The 20,973-nt window shown below is 36.3% G+C and overlaps 1 protein-coding gene across 1 annotated transcript in view; it reads left to right on the top strand.

Annotated features, from left to right (window-relative positions):
• Positions 1-20,973, top strand: part of Grik2 (glutamate ionotropic receptor kainate type subunit 2) — a 628,441-nt gene that overhangs the window by 239,459 nt on the left and 368,009 nt on the right. The window contains exon 5 of the mRNA XM_051206151.1: positions 17,507-17,688. Within this exon, the coding sequence (XP_051062108.1) occupies positions 17,507-17,688 (182 nt within the window). The remainder of the gene's footprint in view (positions 1-17,506; positions 17,689-20,973) is intronic.

Here is a 20,973-nt window from a genome sequence, read left to right as displayed (position 1 = left end):
CTTCTAAAAGAAAATCATTTTGATAATTTTTAGGCATGGCTAAACAAAACAACAACAATAAAACACCAGCTCAATTTAATGTCTTCATCTATTGAATAAACCCAATATTTCTCCAAAAGATTTAATGAAAAGTAAATTCTTAACTTTTATTTCCTATTATACCAGTGACATTGTAGATACACTCTATAGTCTATTAATAATAAATATATTGATTTTGAGGAAACATATCTAGCATGCGACTTAAAACCCACAGACTTCAAAATTAACACAGTATTTTCAACTCATATGAAAATGAAGGATGGGTATACTACATCTTTTCATAGTTCTTGTGGGTCAAATATAAGCCTTAAGTAAGAAATAGTTACCTGTGATTACATATGATCATGTCATTCATCAATCTCTTTTTCTGATGCTAAACTAATTATCCAAGAACCTTCAGGTTATGATGATGTTTTTCCTCCTTCAAATGGAGTTGTACATGTAGTTCAATATTGCTATGCCTGCAATTAGAAATCAATACATTGGATTACTACTACTATATGTTGATATACCAGTCTGAACTAACATGAGTTTGGTATGTTCATTTTGCTGTATGTGTTTAAGAGTACCTAAAAGTCTTTTGAACTAATGTCAAGATATAAAATTATTTGCTTAGTTACAAAAAGAACTAAATTATACTTCCTAAAAATTTTATTTCACAGAAACAGTAACAAGTCTGTTTGTGTGATAAAAGCACTATCAAATCTGAGATGAAGGGGGATATACAGAGAATGCTCTCTGCTGTTCTCTTATTTCACCAGATGAAATACAAAGATGACAATCCTTTAATTAATACCTCAAACAATTAAATGTTTCCTATATCATCACAGAGAAATTTATTCATGAAAGTATAACCCATGTTATTCTACTTTAATTCCTTCATTTTCCCATATGATATATGAGATATATGCAAAAAAACCCTAATTTTCTCACTCCCAAAGGTGTGCCCAATAAACAATGTTCATACCTTATGGTGAGTCTATGCTTCTGGGCTATATAGTTTATTAGTCCAAGAGTGAACTACTGAAGGTAACTAGGTGTTCTCATAAAGGAACCTGAAATTGGGATAAAGAAACTAGTTTTAGCTGAGTTCTATGACAAGGACACTCATTTGTTGATGCTATCCCTGTGTTTTCTTTGACGCAGAGAAAGCTATTGTTAGAAAAGAACAATGTAAACTCATAAGTATTAGCAGAAGTAAAAATCCATCTTTACCTACCTCTTTCAGTTTCTAAGGAAGGATTGAGTTTCCATTTTGGGTTTTATGAAGCCTGTTGATTTTTTTCTAAGTTCTCCTTTTTTACACATGTTCAAACCACATGTGTTTGTAAAATAACCACACTAGTTCTTTCACAGAGTGCAGTACAAACTGGGGCTATTATTAAATGGTCTTACTTGATACTGATCCACTGTTGTCAATCTATTCCTAGAGAACAGTCTAAACTTAGATTTCAACCATATAACTCGCAAATCATTGAGGACATATCTATCATCTATCTATCTATTATCTATCTATCTATCTATCTATATCTATCATCTATCTATATCTATCTATCAATCTATCAATCATCTATCTATATCTATCATCTATCTCTATCTCTTTCTGTCTGTCTATTTATCTGTCCATCTATCACTATCTATCTATGTATCATCTGTCATCTATCATCTGTATCTCATCTATCTAATAGTGCTGCTTTTCAAACTTGTTTTTTCTTTCATCGGTTCATGCTTCCTGATTCACTAACCAAATGGTCATCCATTCAGAATCTGTTTCTTACCAGGCCATCACATTTTATAAATGTTCCCATTATTGTTCATAATTTATTGTAGACAGCATATTGGTACATCTGTTTCATCACTATCCTATAATCTCATAAGTAATATATCTACTCTTCAAACTTTTTATTTGTTTTTACATTACAGTTCAAATCATGAAGTCCATGCTACCATGTGTCCCTGATACACTCACATATTTAAACAACCATAATGTAAGCTGCATCTTCATTGGGCACAGTTACTGAACGTTTGGGGTTTAAAAGTGTTTTCTCGGGGACAATAAAAAGATAAGACAAAATCTGAGTTTCTAAAGAGTCACCTTTTACTTCCCATTATCACCAACACGTAGTAGTTCTGATAACTATTGTCAGCCATGTGTGTAACCACATACAGCCTCTTAAGCTGTTTTGTCAATGTCAACTTTAAATCATAGTTGATGTATTAAGTGGAAGGATAAAACCAATAACAGCAGCATCCTGGGACACAGCCAGCATTAGAGCCATGAAGGATCATTTGCTGTTTCATAACTCTGCCGACCTGGACACAAGTGGGGATTAGAGGACAGCAGGCTACCTAATCAGCCACTGTCTAGAGAGCTTGCATTGGGTTATCACAAGCTGAGAGGGCAGTGAGAGTGACAGAGGGACAGGTGTGTGTCTGAGCCAGTTGGCAGGAGACAAAGGAGTCTGCAATGTAGCTATCAAAATGAACAATGAGGTATGCCGATCCCATGGGGGAAAGGCAGTTACATAGCCAGGATAGCAGGTGATAGATTGTGTGGAAGGAAACATAAATGTGCTAAGAAAGAGGAAGATCAGTCTACTGAGCCATTGGTTTATCTGAGATGTTATTGGTTTAAGCATGGTATTCTTAGTAATTGCAATTATCTGCATTACCCTGAAAAGGTTTCCAATCTGTTGAAAATCACCAGTGTCTTTATCAACAACTATAGAATGAAACTACCCAATGGTAGTCACAACCCTATACAGTATTCATGTTCAGAGAGCTCTTAAAATATTGTTTTGTGGTTTGGGTTTGTATTTATTTATGTTTATTTGACCAGAGTCACTCTATGGGTGTTACTTGTATAAACCATTCACGATTGGGTCATTTTCTTCCCACTACATTTGATTCCATAGATGTAAGAATCTGACTTCAATAGTTCCTTGACAGAAAGTAACCCAGCCCAAGCAATACTGTTCACTTCATAAGCTTCCTATTGTGAGATTCTATTGGTTTTTCTTTGTGTTCACCACCCAGCTCCCAAGTCATGACAAGGAGACGCCTTAGTAGTTATGAATTGGTTTAACTTATGCTTGTTTCTGGCTTGCTGTTCTAAATGAAATTCACCTGCTTCTTTCATCTACCTTGGGACATTTTAAGCTTTTCTTTCTGTGCATCCTACATTTCCTGCTTCTTCCATGTCTTGCTGGCTGGAGGCTGCCTGGCTGCTGGCCCCAGGCATCTCGCTCTTTCTCCCTCATCTTCTCCTTTTTCTTCTGCTTGTTCTCCTGTGTATTTTCTCTGTTTTCAATCCTCAACTCTTCGGCCTAGCTATCAGCCATTCAGCTTTTTTTTTTTTTTTTTTTTTTTTTTTAGCCCAATCAAGTGCCTTGGGCAAGAAAGGTAACACAACAATACATGTTCTCATAATTAAACAAATGCAGAATAAGCAAACACTGCACATACATCATTGAACAAATGTTGCAGAAAAAAATGTAACACACACCTTTACTCAGTTAAGGTAATATTTCACAGCATAAACAAATGTAACACATTATACATAGTTAAATATCCCACAGCAACATGTCATTAATTGGGAGAACATAAGTAGGGATGGAAACATCTTGATGGAAGGACAAATACAGAATTACTGGGTTCACCCTGGCAATCATTTTCAGCATGGGACATAGGTTGTGTCTCTCTGCTTAAGTGTAGCTTGAATTGCATCTGCAGACATTATTAGCAAGAGAGCCCTGCCCAAAAAAATCTACCCAATTAAACGAATCAAATTTTTCTCTCTCCTATTTTCATCTTCGCCGTCTTATTGCAATAAAAATCTTCTCTATTTTATTGCTCGTATGCAGGATCTATGTAAATATAATATAGGGGAACTTTAATGAAAAGACAGACAGGCAAACCTAACAGTGTACCTATCACATATAAGGACTACAGTGCCCCTAGTGAACAGTACATTTGAATCATACACTTATGTGATGATAGAGAATTAAACAAACTGGAATAAAAATGAGGAATTTAGGATCAACATCAATTTCGTTGGTTTCTCAGAAACTGAAGCATTCTTAATAAAATTTGACCCTTGTACACCCTGAGGTCAGACCCTGACTCCAGGAACCATATGGTTTACCTGTGGGTATCAAAAAAATAGTACAATGTATTTTGAAAATAGTGTTATAATTGCTTGAAAGAAAAACAAAAAACACCAAGGCAGTATATTCTAGTATTGACATTAGGTTTAGCAGTCAGACTTGCACACTTTGCCTCCCTTGGAATTTTCCTGTTAGAAACCCAAGTATAGCTCTCATTTCACCTCACTTCCATCGTCTCTGAGCAACTGTGTGCTGCTTTCAGATGATATGCAGATCATCATTTATCCCAAACAAAGTTCCAACCAGAAAAGATGGAAACCCTGTTCTCTTTATGCCTGGTGGTCGTGTAGATTTTCCATGAAACCAAGACCGAGGTGGTGGCTGGAGAACCTAGCCAGTAGGAATACATCCTATTCTCAGCAGTGATTTTGAAAAAAACTTACGTTAGATAAACAATTTGCCTGGATATGGGCTGACTCCCTTCCATAGGCCTTCAGAGTAAGGAGGCAGTTATGTCATACTGTACCTTGCACTGGGATTCTTTGCATATCGAATCAAATCTACAACTTCATATGCTTTTAGATACTCAGTGTGGCTCCATCAAACTACTCTCATGGTATCCAGTTTTGTACTAAAACTCTGTATATGCAAACAAACAAACAAACAACAAACAAAAAAAACCCATCTAATTCCCATAGGCTCATGCTCTGTGGGCACATATATAAGGCTTATTTAAAAGGCTTTTATCATAAATAACCCAAATGAAATGTAATGTGTGTCTCAAGAACACTAGTGACAGTCATTTTCTGGGACTGTTTTAAATGACTCTGATAGGATTTGCTAAAATGCTAGATATGGCATGTGTCTGAAATAGAGCTATCATTTCCTTTTACTTGTAGAGGAAAAGGTTATATTTCTCATTATCCTGGATAGAAGAATTTGAGGGAAGAAACAGCTTTAGGAAGTGTGCAGTGGAAACACCAGTTTCGTTTTATATTTAGAGTATCTATTAGATATCAGAGTTCAAAGTCCTCTTGCCTAAAATCTCATTTACAACAGAAACAAAATGCAGGAGCCTCCATGACAACTCTAATTTCTATCACAACTTGTAGCTTCAAATGTGGTGAAGACCATCCTCATATTTGGTTTGACTCAGGGAAGCCAATGAAGGCTGTTGAACTCGCTGTTACAATTCATGACAATTAAAACATTCACGTTAAAGTTAGCCCAGAGAAGATGCACCTATGGCTAAATCCAAAAGATCAGACTCCAAGCTCCCACTTTCCTCTCAAACAGTGTTTATGGATAATGCTGGTGTTTCTCTGTAAATGTATTCATGTAGTATTGCCAATCAGGGAAACTCACCTATGCCTTTATATAAACATCAAGTAGTTTTTATGGGCCTTAACTGTGTAGATATGAATGACAACCCTTTGCTCTGACATGGTCTTCAATCACTATGGCCTAAGGTAATTAATATAAAAGGACACAAAGCACTCCACCTTCAGTGTATCATTACAGCCTTCCTTGTTGGTTCAAGGCATCTACTTAAGTAAAATAGTCTTTAAAGGCAGGGCATTCTATTTTCTTGGACAATACTTACAGGATCCACTAGCAAAAGCCACAGATTCTGACAATAAAAGTGAAATTAGAGGTCTGTAATTTGGGGAAACAATATGGCAAGACCTAAACATTTGGAAATTAGAAACTTATCAAAAGTGTATTAGTTGACTGTTTTCTGTGTTGTCTGTTTAGAACAAGGAGAGAATTGTGTGTGTGTGTGTGTGTGAATAAAACTTTCTTTTTATAAGTAGTTATTTGCCTATTTTTAGAGCATTCACATATGTTAAATTATACTTTATGTATGTAGGTAGTACAAATCTAATTGGTCTTAATAATAAAACCGAGGGTCAGATATCAGAGTAAATGCTGAAAGGTTAGAGAAGCAGAACAGCCAGTAACTAGTTGTTACTTCTACCTTCTGCAACCTCAGACCAAATAGGCAATCCTGTCTCTAGGAATCCTCAGACTGAATGCTACTCTGTCTTGTTGCCTTACTATTCCTCTTTCCAGCCAGCCAAATCCCTTGATTGAAGTATGAGCCACAACGCTTTGCCTCTGTTTCTCTTTTAGACTGGATCAATTTTCTTTAGCTAATGGTGGCCTTGAACTATCAGAGATCCATCTGCCTCTGTCCCAAGTTCTGGGATTAAAGGTGTGTGCTACCAATGCCTGGCCTATATGGTTAACTCATGTGGCTGCTAGAATTAAAGGTGTGCAAAACCTTTGCCTGGCCTCTATGACTAACTAGTGTGGTGACCTCCACACTCTGATCTTCAGAATGTGTTTCATCACAAACAAAATATCACCACAGTTGTATATACATTGTTCAGTTTGTTTGAAAAACTGTTGTATTCTAAAATGTTTTAACAAAAATAACCTATCAACCTGGGAGTGATGAGCAAAAGGGTCAAGACCAGGCCAGAGAAACCCACTGAAACAATTGACCTGAACAACAGGAACTCATGGACACCAGACTGGTAGTTGAGAAACCAACATAAGACTGACCCAGACTCTCTGAACGTGGGTGTCAGTTAAGAGGACTGGGCAGTCTATGGGACCTTTGTTAGTGGATCAGCATTTATCCCCAGTATATGAATGGACATTGGGAGCCCATTCCACATAGAGGGATACTTTCTCAGCCTAGACACATGGGGATGGTCTGGGCCATGCTCAACAAGATATGGCAAGACTTTCAAGATATTTCATGGAAGGTCTCACCCTCCCTGGGGAGCAGTAAGGGGATTGGATAGGGGCTGGTGGGTGGTAGGGAAGAAGGGTAGGGAGATGGAACTGGGATTGACATGTAAAACAAGCTTGTTTCTAATTTAAATAGAAAAAAAAAGGAAAACTAACCCATCAAAATAATGTGTTTTGGCACCTCATATATTATTTTCTTTTCTCCAGTTAAACATAGGGTTGATCATGAAACATGGAATCCAGAGTAGTCATATTTCATATTGCTAATTTTAAAATTGATTTGTTGGGAATCTAACATAACTTGCACAAAGACCATATTAACCAACCTGATAAATGGGCCTGGTTATTTATCCAGGTGGCAAATCTCTAGTTCATTTGGCTGCTGATATGGATACCTGGGTGTAGGAAGCTGTGCACCGCCTTCTGGAACTAGGGAAGCATGAGCCTACATGAGATGTGGTGTGATTGATCTCTGTAGAGGAGGGTGCCAACTGGAGTGTGTAGTAAAGGCTCCTTCTGGATTCTCCTTAAGAGCTAAATTGATGGCAATGTCTAAAAAGAGCAGTTCAGAACTTTGTCCCTAAATGATAAAGAAAACCTCACTTTTAGCCTCTGCTGGAATAAAGGAGAGTATAAAAAGACTGAAAACTAACAATACTACACATATGGTGATGGATTCAGAGGTAACAGTATGTAGCTTATAAGAAGGAAATTTCAGGGGGTTCTTTTTGTTAGATTCTAGAAAATCATCTGTGCATTGTTATTTTTATTATCATTGAATAAACTAATTTCTTAGAGGAATGGAGGTATTTAAATAAAACTCTGTTTTAAAGAATTGCAATTCTATTCTGCCATTAAATAATTGGTTGCCAAATTTGTTAAGTAAATAATATTTCTAAAATTTTGTTTGCAAAGTATTTGCATGAAGCATATTTTTACTAAATTGTTTGTGCACCCTTTAAATCCATTATCACCAAATTAATATAAAACTGGACTATATGTAAGCCATGTCAACTGCTTTGAGAGATTTTTCTCCTAGACAAAGAAAAACATGATCTTAAAAATCTTTATAAATTCTTTATTATAGTTTGAATATGGTTGGTCTGTGTAAGAACATCTTTTCAGAAAAAAAATATAGCATGTTACCATGCCATAAGGTGTAAAGACAAGGACTTTTGGATTAGGTAGAAATGATACTCAAAGGACACACAGGTAATTTTGTAATGTATATGCTCATTTCACTTAGAATGGAATCTCTATCATATCTGGGGGATAAAGTAACATAGTGAGTGGTTAGTAGAATAGTTTAAGGGGCAATATATGTTTGAAAGAATTGGCCTTAGTACCATGTACAATGGATATATTTAAAAAAATGAAATAAACTAAATGATGTGTATCCTTACTGGGGAAGCCTTTTCCACGCACAGAATTCATTAGGGCTACAATTAGCATGCCTACATCTGTTGTTTTTGCCCAGGTTATTTTAGGCTAGAATTGTGTGTTTAGGGATGTATAGATAGATAGATAGATAGATAGATAGATAGATAGATATAGATATGTAATCAATGAATGAAAAACAAGATATCAATTTGAAAAAAATCAAAAAGGGACATATGGGGAGTTAGAAAGAGGAAAGGCAAGGAGAGCATTATGTAATTATATTACCATCTCAACTAAAAGAAATAATTTAAATAAAAAGATATACTGGAAAAAAATTTATCCATCAAGTATATTACTGGGAAGATACAAAATATTTCGTGTAGAATATGTAGGAAAATACATTCTCTTGATATTTTAAATGCATTGCATGCTACTTTGATACTCTCCTCCCTCTTATCAAATATATTCTAAATACTAGAATTCAGAAAATAATTTCTGTTAACATATTAGGGAAAGGGGAAGGCAAGGAAAAAGAGAAGATATGGGAAGATGAGCAATTTTATCATATGTTAGAGGAATTGAAGTATTAGAATTCACAAAAGGACTCAGCACCTGATGTAGAAGGGGACTGAAAGAGAGAATATAAAACCATGATTCCCCTTGACTTTCAAACTGCTCTCCAGATGCTTTCTTTCTTATGGAAATACTGGTACCTTTTCATTCAAGTACATGAGGATGAAAAGTCAGTAGAAACTACATTGTATAGTAATGCTTTTGTCACCGCTATCAATTGCAGTTACAGACTAGATTAAAAAATGATTATTCCAATGATTTTATTTATCTACAAAACAGTATCTTCCATACAGAAGTCATACACAAAACACATGTCAAAGGAACAATTGAAGACAACATTTCACTCAAATTCTCTGTAAGAGATGGTAGCTCCTACTAGCAATAGTGATTTATTTTTTTTTTTTTTTCACTCTTCAATATCATTCCCCGGGGAAGCTGGCAAACTGAAATCTGTTCCATTAATGCCAGCAGGGATGTATATGTGTGAAGAGAATGAGTAAACATTTATTGTACCTGATGGCTCAGTGATCTATCCACATGAGCTCTTAAGAGACTTGAAAATACTTGGCAGGCTTTATATTTAGGATCGGATTGGCAAACACAATTCTTCTGAAAATGTGTAAGTCTGCTGCAAGTTTTTCATTTCAAATTGTTGAGTTAATATGTAACTTGATAGCTCCCCCTTTTCCTTTTGTTAACACGTAAATCTCCCAAAATATTCTTTAAAGTTTTGAGATTATATTTTTTACTATCCAAATAAATGACGATTGTATTCCAAGAATAGATTTTAAAATATAAGATATTTTTCATGTTGGGCAATATAGCAAACAATGGCAAATTGTTGTTTGTTGAAGGCCTTTTAGGAAAGCTTCTTTTTGTGTTTTACATATTTATTCATATAGAGTGTTATCCTATTAGAGCTCAGTGCCTTGTACAAAGCTATACAGATTGTTGACTATTGAACCCAGAACCAAACCCACCACCCAAGCTAGAGCACACTTTGGATTCAATTATAATATAATATTTTAAAATAAACAGGCTGAATAATTTTCTTATTTGTATCCAGTCAAGGCTAGTATCTGATTTGTTTGCATTTACATATATGGGGAAAGACAGTTATATTTTTTTAAAAAGGGGAGATCAATTTAAATGAGAGATTCTTAGAAAATTTGCTTTATTGTCATATTATGTTTTAGTAATTGTTTGTATCTCCAACAACATTTATAATATTGTTTATGATGGTACTGCATTGATAATGAAAATAAAAATAATGTGTTTTTAGGTTTTATTTTTTTTAATTTATTTTATATAACAAAGTCCATTTAAATGAAAACAAACATTTATAGACAATATTTGGGAATTTGGGCTTTGTCCTTTCCAAACTAATTCCTGCTGGTAAGGGGCGCTGTCATGGGGGATTCGAAGAAGATTCAGAAATCCTGGCTGTAGTCTGTAAGGCTGCTTTGTCCAGCTGTTTTGAATGTAGGATCACCTCATACTCTGTTTCAGGCAGTCTGGCTTGATCAAACCACATTAGTCTGGAAGGAATCCACATCATTTCATTTTCTGTGGAAACAAAAATACAAATCCTTTTCCCCAGTAACTTGTCCTTCAACTTAAATTTTGGAGTCAAAGCATTTTTTTTTTATTTAATTTATTATTTTGCATGTCGATCCCAGTTCCCTCTCCCTCCCTCCCTCTCTACTTCTCTCCCTCCCTCCCTCCAATCCTCCCTCCCTCTTTCTCTCCCTTTTATCCTCTCTGCCCTCTCACATGCACTCTAACCACCCTCCCCTCCCATCCCCCCACCCCAATTCCATATGTAGGGGAATGCCATCCATTTGGGGCCATGTAGGTCAGACAGGTCATGTGAAGTAGGGACTAGGGCTTCTCTCCTGTCTCTAGATTAAGGCAGTAACCCTCCAAGGGGGATGTGTTCACAAAGTCCTTTTGTGCACAAGGGATATATCCTGGCTCCACTGTCTGATGTCCCTTACACTGTTCAGTCCTTCTGGCTGAGACCCATATTCAGGGGGCCTGAGTCAGTCCCATGCTGGCTTCCCAGCTATCAGTCTAGTGGCCATTAGTTCCTCCTGTTTCAGGTAAGCTGTCTGTATGTGTTTCTGCCTCATGGTCTTGTCCTCTCCATCTGCATCTGGGTTCTAGTTCGACTCAGTGTTTATGTATGGGTGTTTGATCCTGTTTCCAACAGGCATTAGTTGAGGGCTCCATGGATAAGTTAGTTGTTGATCTCACTCTCCGGGAAGGGCATTTATGATAGCCTTTTCAGGGAAGCTCAAATTGTTACTTGGGAGCAGTCTTGTAGTTCTCTAGATGTTTCTTTGTGTTCAATTTTATCTTCAAACCAATATTGGCTCCCTCTTTTATGTTCTCTCTCTCTGTCTCTGTCTCTCCCTCTATCTTTCCTGTCTTCTATTCCTAACCAGGCTCAATCTTCCTGGTTGCACATGTTTTCCTTTCCTCCCCTCATTTTCTCCTACTTCTCTCTCCATTCGCTGCCCCCCCACATCCCCTGAGCTCTGGGGAACTTGTCCCATCCCAGTTCTGTGATGGACTTTATATGAATCTCTTAGAATACACCTTGTATCCTAGTTCCTGTGGTGGTGTGAATTATAGGCTGGTGATCCTTTGCTCTAGGTCTAAAATCCATATATGAGTGAGTACATACTGTGTTCCTCTTTTTGTGACTGGGTTACCTCATTCAGGATGGTTTCTTCAAGTGCCATCCACTAGCGTGGGAATTTCAAGATACCATTATTTATTTATTTATTTTTTTACAGAGTAGTATTCCGTTGTGTAGATGTGCCACATCTTCATTAACCATTCTTCAAAAGAGGGGCATCTAGGTTTCTTCCAGGTTCCTGCTATTACAAATAGTGCTGCTATGAACATAGTTGAACAGATGTCTTTGTTGCATGGATGTTAATCCTTTGGGTATTTGCCTAAGAGGGGGATTTCCAGGTCCTGTGGTAAACTAATTCCCATTTTCCTGAGGAACCGCCATACTGGTCTCCAAAATGGCTGTTTGAATTTGCACTCCCACCAGCAGTGGAGGAGTATTCCCCTTTCTCCACATCCTCTCCAACATAAGTCATCACTGGTGTTTCTAATTTTAGCCATTCTGGCAGAAGTAAGTTGTTTTGTCTCAAAGCTGTTTTGATTTGCATTTCCCTGATAGCTAAGGATGTGGAGCATATTCTTCAGTGTCTTTCAGCCTTTTTGATTTCCTCTACTGAGAATTCTTTCTTCAGTTCTGTACCCCATTTTTAATAGGGTTATTTGGTGTTTTGATGACTAGTTTTTGAGTTCTTTGTATATTTTGGAGATCAGCCCTTTGTGGGATATAGGATTGGTGAAAATCTTTTCCCAGTCTGTGGGCTGCTGTTTGGTCATGTCCACTGTGTCCTTTGCCTTACAGAAGCTTCTAAGTTTGAAGAGGTCACATTTATTAATTGTTTCTCTTAGTGTCTGTGCCCCTTGAGTTATGTTCAGGAAGTGGTCTCCTATACCAATTTGTTCAAGGGTACATCCTACTTTCTCTTCTAAGAGGTTCTATGTGCTGGATTAATGTTGAGGTCTTTGATCCATTTGGACTTGAGTATTGCGCATGGTGACAGACATGGGTCTATCTGCAATCTTCTACACACCCTCATCCAATTGTGCCAGCACCATTTGTTGAAGATGTTGTCCTTGCCCCATTGTATAATTTTAGCTGTTTTGTCGAAAATCAGGTATTCATAGGGGTGTGGGTTAATATCAGGATTTTCAATTCGATTCCATTGGTCTACCTGTCTATTTTTATGCCAATACCAGGCTGTTTTCAGAATTATAGCTCTGTAGTAGAGCTTAGAGTCAGGAATGGTGATACCTCCTGAAGTTCTTTTATTGTATAGGGTTGTTTTGGCTATCCTGGGTCTTTTGTTTTTCCATATAAAGTTGATTATTATCCTTTCAAGGTCAGTGAAGAATTGTGGTGGGATTTTAATGGGGATTGCATTGAATCTGTAGATTGCTTTTTGCAAGATTGCCATTTTTACTATGTTACTGCTACCTAACCAAGAGCATGGGAGATCTTTCCATTTTCTGGTATCTTCTTTAATTTCTTTCTTTAGAGCCACAAAGTTCTTATTATATAGGTCTTTTACTTGTTTGGTAAGCGTTACACCAAGATACTTTATGTTGCTTGTGGCTATTGTAAAGGGTGATGTTTCTCTGATTTCTTTCTCTGTCTCTTTGTTGTCTGAAAAAATTAGGGCTTTTTTTTTTTTTGAGTTTTTTGAGTTTTTTTAGGATTTTTTTCAGTTTTTCTTGTATCCTGGTAGTTTGCTGAAGATGTTTATCAGCTGTAGGAGTTCCCTGGTAGAGTTTATTGGGTCGCTTATGTAAACTATCATATCATCTGCAAATAGAGACAGTTTGACTTCTTCCTTTCCAATTTGGATCCCCTTGATCTCCTTTTGTTGTCTTATAGCATTAGGTAGAACTTCTAGTACAATATTGAAGAGATATATATAGAGAGGGCAGCCTTGTCTTCTTCCTGATTTTAGAGGAATTGGCTTAAGTTTCTCTCCATTCAGTTTGATGTTGGCAGTTGTTTTGCTGTATATTGCTCTTATTATGTTAGGTATGTTCCTGTTATCCCTGACCTCTCCAAGACCTTTATCATGAAAGGGTGTTGAATTTTATCGAAGGATTTTTCCGCCTCTAGGAAGATAATCATATGGTTTTTCTTTTTCTGTTTGTTTATATGGTGGATCACGTTGATAGATTTTTGTATGTTAAACCATCCTGCATTCCAGGTATGAAACCTACTTGGTCATGGTGGATGATTTCTCTGACATATTCTTGAATTTGGTTTGCCAGTATTTTATTGAGTATTTTTGCATCAATGTTCATCAGGGATATTGGTCTGTAGTTTTCTTTCTTAGTTGTGTCTTTGTGAGGCTTGGGTACCAAAGTTATTGTGACCTCATAAAAGGAGTTTGGCAATGAACCTTCTGTTTCTATATTGTGGAACAGTTTGAGAAGTAGTGGTTTTAGTTCTTCCTTGAATTTCTGGTAGAATTATGTGCTGAATCCATCTGGCCCTAAACTTTTTTTGGTTGGAATGCTTTAGATAACTGCTTCTTTTTCGTTGCAGGTTATAGGTCTATTTAAGTTGTTTGTCTGTTCTTGATTTAATTTTGGTAAGTGATAGTTATCCAGAAACTTGTCCATTTCCTTTGAATTTTCAATTTTTGTGGAATATAGATTTTCAAAGTATGACCTGAAAATTGGCTGGATTTCCTCTGTGTCTGTTGTTATGTTCACCTTTTTGTTTCTGATTTTGTTAATTTGCATGTTTTGTCTGTGATTTTTCGTTAATTTAGATAAAGGTTTGTCTATCTTGTTGATTTTCTCAAAAAACCAACTCTTCGTTGCATTGATTATTTTGTATTGTTTTCCTGGTTTCTATTTTGTTGATTTCAGCCCTCAAGGTGATTATTTCCTGGCGTCTGCTCCTGCGGGGTGAATTCGCTTCTCTCTGTTCTAAGGTTTTCAGTTGGGCTGTTAATTCTCTTATGTGACTATCCTCTTTTTTCTTCATATGGGCACTTAGGGCAATGAACTTCCCTTGTAGCACTGCTTTCAAGGTGTCCCATAAGTTCATGCATGTTGTATCCTCATTCTCGTTGAATATTAGAAAGTGTTTGATTTCTTTCTTTATTTCTTCTTTGACCCAGGAGTGGTGCAATTGCACATTGTTCAGTTTCCATGAATTTGCAAGTTTTCTGCTATTTGTGTTGTTGTTGAATTCCAATTTTAAAGCATGGTGGTGGTTCGATAAGAGACAGGGGACTTACATCACCTAGTATGTGGTCGATTTTAGAGAAGGTTCCATGTGGAGCAGAGAAGAAGGTATATTCATTTGTCTTTGAATGGAATGTTCTATAGATGTCCTTTAACCCCAATTGAGACATAACTTCTGTTAATTCTTTTGTTTCTTTGTTGAGTTTCTGATTTGTGGTCCTGTCTAGTGTTGAGAGTGGTATATTGAAGTTTCCCACTATAAGTGTGTGAGGTTTTATATGAGCTTTTAGTTTTAGTAGTGTTTCTTTTACGAATGTGGGTGCCTTTGTATTAGGAGCATAGATGTTCAGAACTGAGACTTTGTGTTGATGGATTTCTCCTGTGATGAATATGAAATGACCGTCTTCATTTCTTTTGACTAATTTTGGTTTGAAGTCTAACTTGTTAGATGTTAGGATAGCTACACCTGCTTGCTTCTTATTTCCATTTGATTGGAAAATCTTTTCCCAACCCTTTACCCTGAGGTAATGTCTATCTTTGAAGATTAGATGTGTTTCTTGTATGCAGCAGAAGGATGGATTCTGTCTTCGTATCCATTCTGTTAGCCTGTGTCTTTTTAAAGGTGAGTTAAGACCATTAATGTTGAGGGTGAGTAAGGACATTTGATTGTTGATGCGTGTTTGATTTAGGTTTGTTGTTGGCAGTGGTATTGTGAATATATTAGTTCTGCTTTACCCTTGGTTTCTGGTGTAGTTGGATTATCTGTTGCCTACATTTTGTGGGCGTAGTTGCCTTCCTTGGGTTGGAGTTTTCCTTCCAATACTTTCTGTAGGGCTGGATTTGTAAATACGTATTGGGAAAATCTGGTTTTGTCATTAAATATCTTGTTCTCTCCATCTATAGTGATTGAGAGTTTTGCTGGATATAGTAGCCTAGGCTGGCATCCGTGTTCTCTTAATACTTTTAGAAAATCTATCCAGGACCTTCTAGCCTTGAGGGTTTCCATGGAGATATCAGGTGTAATTTTGATAGGTCTGTCTTTATATGTTACCTGTCCTTTTTCCTTCGCTGCTCTTAATATTCTTTCTTTATTCTGTATGCTAGGTGTTTTGATTATTATATGTCGAGGGGTCTTTTTTCTTTGGGCCAGCCTTTTGGGCTAAGTGTGCTTTTTGTACTTTCATGGGCATGTCCTTCTTCAGATTTGGAAAGTTTTCCTCAATGATTTTGTTGAATATGTTTTTGGCACCTTTGAGCTTGGCTTCCTCACCTTCCTCTATGCCTATTATTCTTAGGTTTGGCCTTTTCATGGTTTCCCACATTTCCTGGATGTTTTGTGTTAATGATTTGTTGGATTTATTCCCACATTTCCTGGATGTTTTGTGTTAATGATTTGTTGGATTTATGATTTTCTTTGGTCGATGAATCTATTTCTTCTAGTTTATCTTCTATGCTTGAGATTCTCTCTTCCATCTCTTGAATTCTGTTGGTTATGCTTGTGTCTGTAGTTGCCGATTTTTTGCCCAGCTTTTCTATTTCCAGCATTCCTTCAGTTTGTGCTGCCTTTATTTTCTCTATTTCAGTTTTCAAGTCTTGAACTGTTTCCTTCAACTGCTTAATTGTTTTTTCTTGCCTTTCTGTACTTTCCTTAAGGAATTTGTTCATTTCTTCCACTTTTTTGTTTGTTTTTTCCTCCATTTCTTTAAGTGATTTTCTCACATCTTCTTTGAGGGCCTCTATCATTTTTATGATGGTAATTTTTAAGTCATACCCTTCTGCTTCCTCTGCTTTGTTGTTGTGGGTAGGGTAGAGCACAGGGTAGGGGTGGTAGGCTCACAGTGGGGATGGATGGGGGTGTATCAGAGCTCCAAGGGTGCTCTTGATGGGGACCAGAGACAGGAGCAGCAGGATCAGGGGCCAACCCCGAAAATAAAAAATTTTAAAAATACCTATGATTAGTTAAAATAACAAATTGTGGTTTTATTCTCATGAACTGTCAGTTTACATGAATACAGAGTGGATTTTTAGTTGTAGAGTTTGTTTCCACCCTTGTTACCAAATGTAATTAGGTAACATGCACATGTACTTAGTTGAAGGAGAGGGGGAAAAAAGTTACCCATTAGTTATTTGCAAATTTTTCTTTTTACCACTACAGTAATAATTTTCTTCAAAATAATTCTTTATAGAAAGGAGAAAGACAGTGAAAGAAATATACAGGTATTTTTTTTTACAGATGTAAGAATGAAGAATAGATGGAGATAGGACATTTTTTGACTTGATACAAATCACAAAGAATTCAGGGGTTTGTATATCAAATGTTAAAATATTTTTAGTATTTGAAAATTACTTATATCAATAAATAGCAATAACATTTAAAATAATTTATGAAATCTAAGATAGATCAAATCTAAGATTTGATATATTTTGAGCCATTGTGAAAATACATTTGTCAAAAAAGTGCACATTTCTGTAATATATGGAGTTATAGTCATTGAAAATTTTACCTGACGAAATTATACCAAACTCAGGAAGTTTAGGCAGGAAAACCACTGGGAATTCATGGCCAATTTGTACTGCATACTAAGTTTCAGGCCAGACTAAATGACATAATAAAACACCGTTTAAAAGAAGTCAAAAGAGAGAGAGAGAGAGAGAGAGAGAGAGAGAGAGAGAGAAACATAAGAAAGTAATTCCAATTCTAGTGAAATGACCTGTATCAAAGCACCTACATGTGACCAAGATAATCATACTCCAGGCTTACATTTCTTTATTCTATGAGCTACTCTGATTTGCTTCTACTGTTTTTTTCTTTTTTTCTTCTTCCTTTTTAATTAAAGGTCTCATTCGCTTGCAAGAGCTCATCAAAGCGCCATCAAGGTACAATCTTCGACTTAAAATACGTCAGCTGCCAGCTGATACAAGGGATGCAAAGCCTTTGCTGAAGGAAATGAAAAGAGGCAAAGAGTTCCATGTGATCTTTGATTGCAGCCATGAAATGGCAGCAGGAATATTAAAGCAGGTAATATTTAAGTTACTTAAAGTCTTAGTTTGCTTATAAAATGTTCTTTACCCTGTGTTTTAAAGATAACGACTTAGTGTTAAATCATTCACAGAATCAGAGAACTCATCTTAGTGTAATTTTATAATAGAAAATCTGACAATTACTTTCAGTCAATTTGTATTAGGAAAAGTGTAATATAAATATTGAAGGTCTTCAAAATCATGATATTTCTTTTTCGGAATGATAGAAAAAAAAGAGTTCATCAATAACATATCCAAACAGTGGGATGAAACAGATCAACATGAAACAGAATCAGCCTGTATCCTGTATCTAATCGTTTACATATGTGTTCTTTTTCATCATCCCCATAACCAAAGGAACTGTGCTATCTCTGTCTAATCTCTAAGAGACTGAGTGACTTGCATGCACTAGCAAGCAAAGTGCAGAAAAATGAGCACCCTACCAAGTGGTGTTCTCATTTAGACAAGAGGTCCTCTCTTTTTTTTTCCTGGCGGACAATGAGTTTGCATTTTCCCCCTCTGGACTCCCAACAAGCAAAGTGTTTTCTTTTAAGATCTAACTGGTTCTGTGCTTGCTGTCTAGAAGATGATAAAACCTCCAATAACAGAGGGCATTCTGCCTTCTATTCAGTGTATCCATATTTTATGTATTTCCTTAGTAATACCCTGCTCTGTTTAAAAATGAAGACAATCACCAAACAATATTTAAATATACTCAGTGAAGATGACCTCCAGACCTCAATGGTTAGCTAGTGGCAAGCTCAATTATCTGACCTTCAGAGAGGCTTTATTTGAACAAAAAATATATCATCACAAGGAAATTGTCTCCATCAATTGGCTTGTGTAGAAATGTCTTGATTTCTGATAGATGGGACAAGGGACCAGCCAACTGTAGGTGGTGCTATTCCTGTGCAGGTGGTCCTGGGTTAAAAAAAAAAAAAAAAGCTAGCTGTGACTAAGCCAGAGACCATATTAAGCACTGCTTTTCTATGGTCTCTGCTTCAATTCCTGCCTCCGTTTTCTGCCATGACTTCCTTCAATGATGGAGTATGACTCTAGGACCGTAATTATCAACCCACCTAATGCTGAGACCCTGTATCATAGTTCATCATGTTGTGGTGACCTCCAACCATACAATTATTTTTGTTGAGACTTCATAACTGTTAGTGTACCACTGTTATGGATCATAATACAAATATCTGTTTTTTCCAATGGTCTTTGGAGTCACAACCCATAATCAGAAAACTGCTGATACAAATCAAACCCTTTCCTCCCCTACATCTGGCCATGGTGTTTATCAGAACATGGAAATCAAACTGAGAAGAGGGTGTAGTGTGCTGTGATGTATGTGAGATTCTGAGATTATTAAATATCCGCTGATGTAAGACTATCAAAGATACACACACATTCAGAACTGAACAATAAAAGAGGATGAGCTCACAGAAAGAGTGCTACAGCTAAGAACTATTAGAAAAACCAGAAATTGATGGCCTCATTCAGCTTAACCTTGTTAATTTCTGAAAAACATTAATCATTTATTCAAACCAACCGCATTTTTCCCCAAAAAGCTTTGAAAGAGATTGAAGCTCAGGGCTGACTGGGTTTCATTTGAGGCAAGTTTCATGCATTAATTGAAGTTCATGCCTTAGCAGCATATAATTCCACCCCTGTTCAGATATCTGACAGAATTCCCTAGGGCAAAGCCAAGATGCTCTGAAGTGAAGTTTCAGGAGGACATTCTTTCCAACACAAAAAAAATTCATAAGCAAGGAATTCAAAGTTGTGATCAGAGAAGTTGAAATAAAACCTTTATTTAGGAAAACTGTAAAAGTAAGTGCAAATACACCCACAACAGCAAGTTATAACACAAAATTAATATTTGCTATGCATTTCCTCCTGTCCTTCAGTTTTTTTTGTGCGAATAATATTATTGCTGAATCTAATTGGCAGAATAAACTGCTTGCACATTATGTGCAAGATAGGTAGTGTCATACTGCAGAACCCTAAGAGTTATCTTAAACATATTAATCTTTGGTCTTCATGACAATATGAGATATGTCACAATATATTTCCTTTGAGGCTTCTCAAGTAATATCATACTCAAAAGAAGATGCAGATGTTTTTCCTTTATATGGTTTGAGGTTTGGGAAGACACATTGATGTGTCATTAATAGAGGAAGGTACAGTATAAGTGGCTATTATCAAGCTAATCTTTTAGATAATAATCTTCTTGCTTCTGAGGACTTGTATTATTAGATAATATGTTACAGTTAATAATTGATACTTGGTTTCAAAATCATGGTTGAGAAAAATGTCAAATAAAGCCATAAACTACCCCAGTTTATATTACAGACTTCTCTTCAGTGTTATAGAGTAGAAAACTATGGCTCCAGTAGAGCACACACATCAGAAGCAAGTACACCTCACCACCTTCATCAAAGCTCAGCTCCCAACCCTGGCACCCAAAAACAGTTTCACATACTGGCTTCAAGTGCTAGAATTTACAAATTATCAAGGAAAAAGGAGTGCATTTTAGAATTTATATATTTTTAGGAAAAGGACAACATCTTTCAGAATATGTAACACATACATATATAAAATGGCATGGATTAATATATAGGTAGAAATCCAGTTTGAATACTATTAGTTTATGGTAGTTAGAATGGAGTTATGGATTTGGGAGGCACAGTTAATAAAGATCCCACAACCCCAATATGTGTCTCCTGAAACATTGAACTGTGCTTAAGATTTCAGTTGGATTTGGACTGAGCCACACTATATTTCCCCCCACCCTTTTTTTTTTTTCTCTAAATCTCTGGTGGCAACCCTGAAGCCCATATTCAGAATGGGACCATAACTCACTTTGTCTTGTGAAGATACATTCTCTTCTGTCTGCAATGGTCATAATTTCCATACCAGGGATATGATTGCCATAACCCTACAGGTTAACCTATATTATGAAGATCTCTATGCATTTAACTTAGGCAGTTCTCACATGTGTTTTCCTGGAGTTTGTAGACTTGAGTAACATTATTCATACAGTTAATGCCCCCCCCGTCTTTTAATCATTTTTAGACTCCAAATACTGAAGATGGATTCATTTTACTCTATTGGGCAATTTAATTATCTTTGTTATGCCCTATTTTTCTTAATGTATGTAACATGTGAACCTACATTATAAAGTTTTTATAGTTTAAATATTCAATACACTTAATTTAAGTTGTGATATACTTTTGTAACATTCATGATTATCCTTGTACAACATATTTTTATTCATTTCTGC

The sequence above is a fragment of the Phodopus roborovskii genome, unplaced genomic scaffold (assembly GCF_943737965.1).
Source record: "Phodopus roborovskii unplaced genomic scaffold, PHOROB, whole genome shotgun sequence".
Taxonomy (NCBI): Eukaryota; Metazoa; Chordata; class Mammalia; order Rodentia; family Cricetidae; genus Phodopus; species Phodopus roborovskii.
This window is presented reverse-complemented; position numbering and strand designations above follow the sequence as displayed.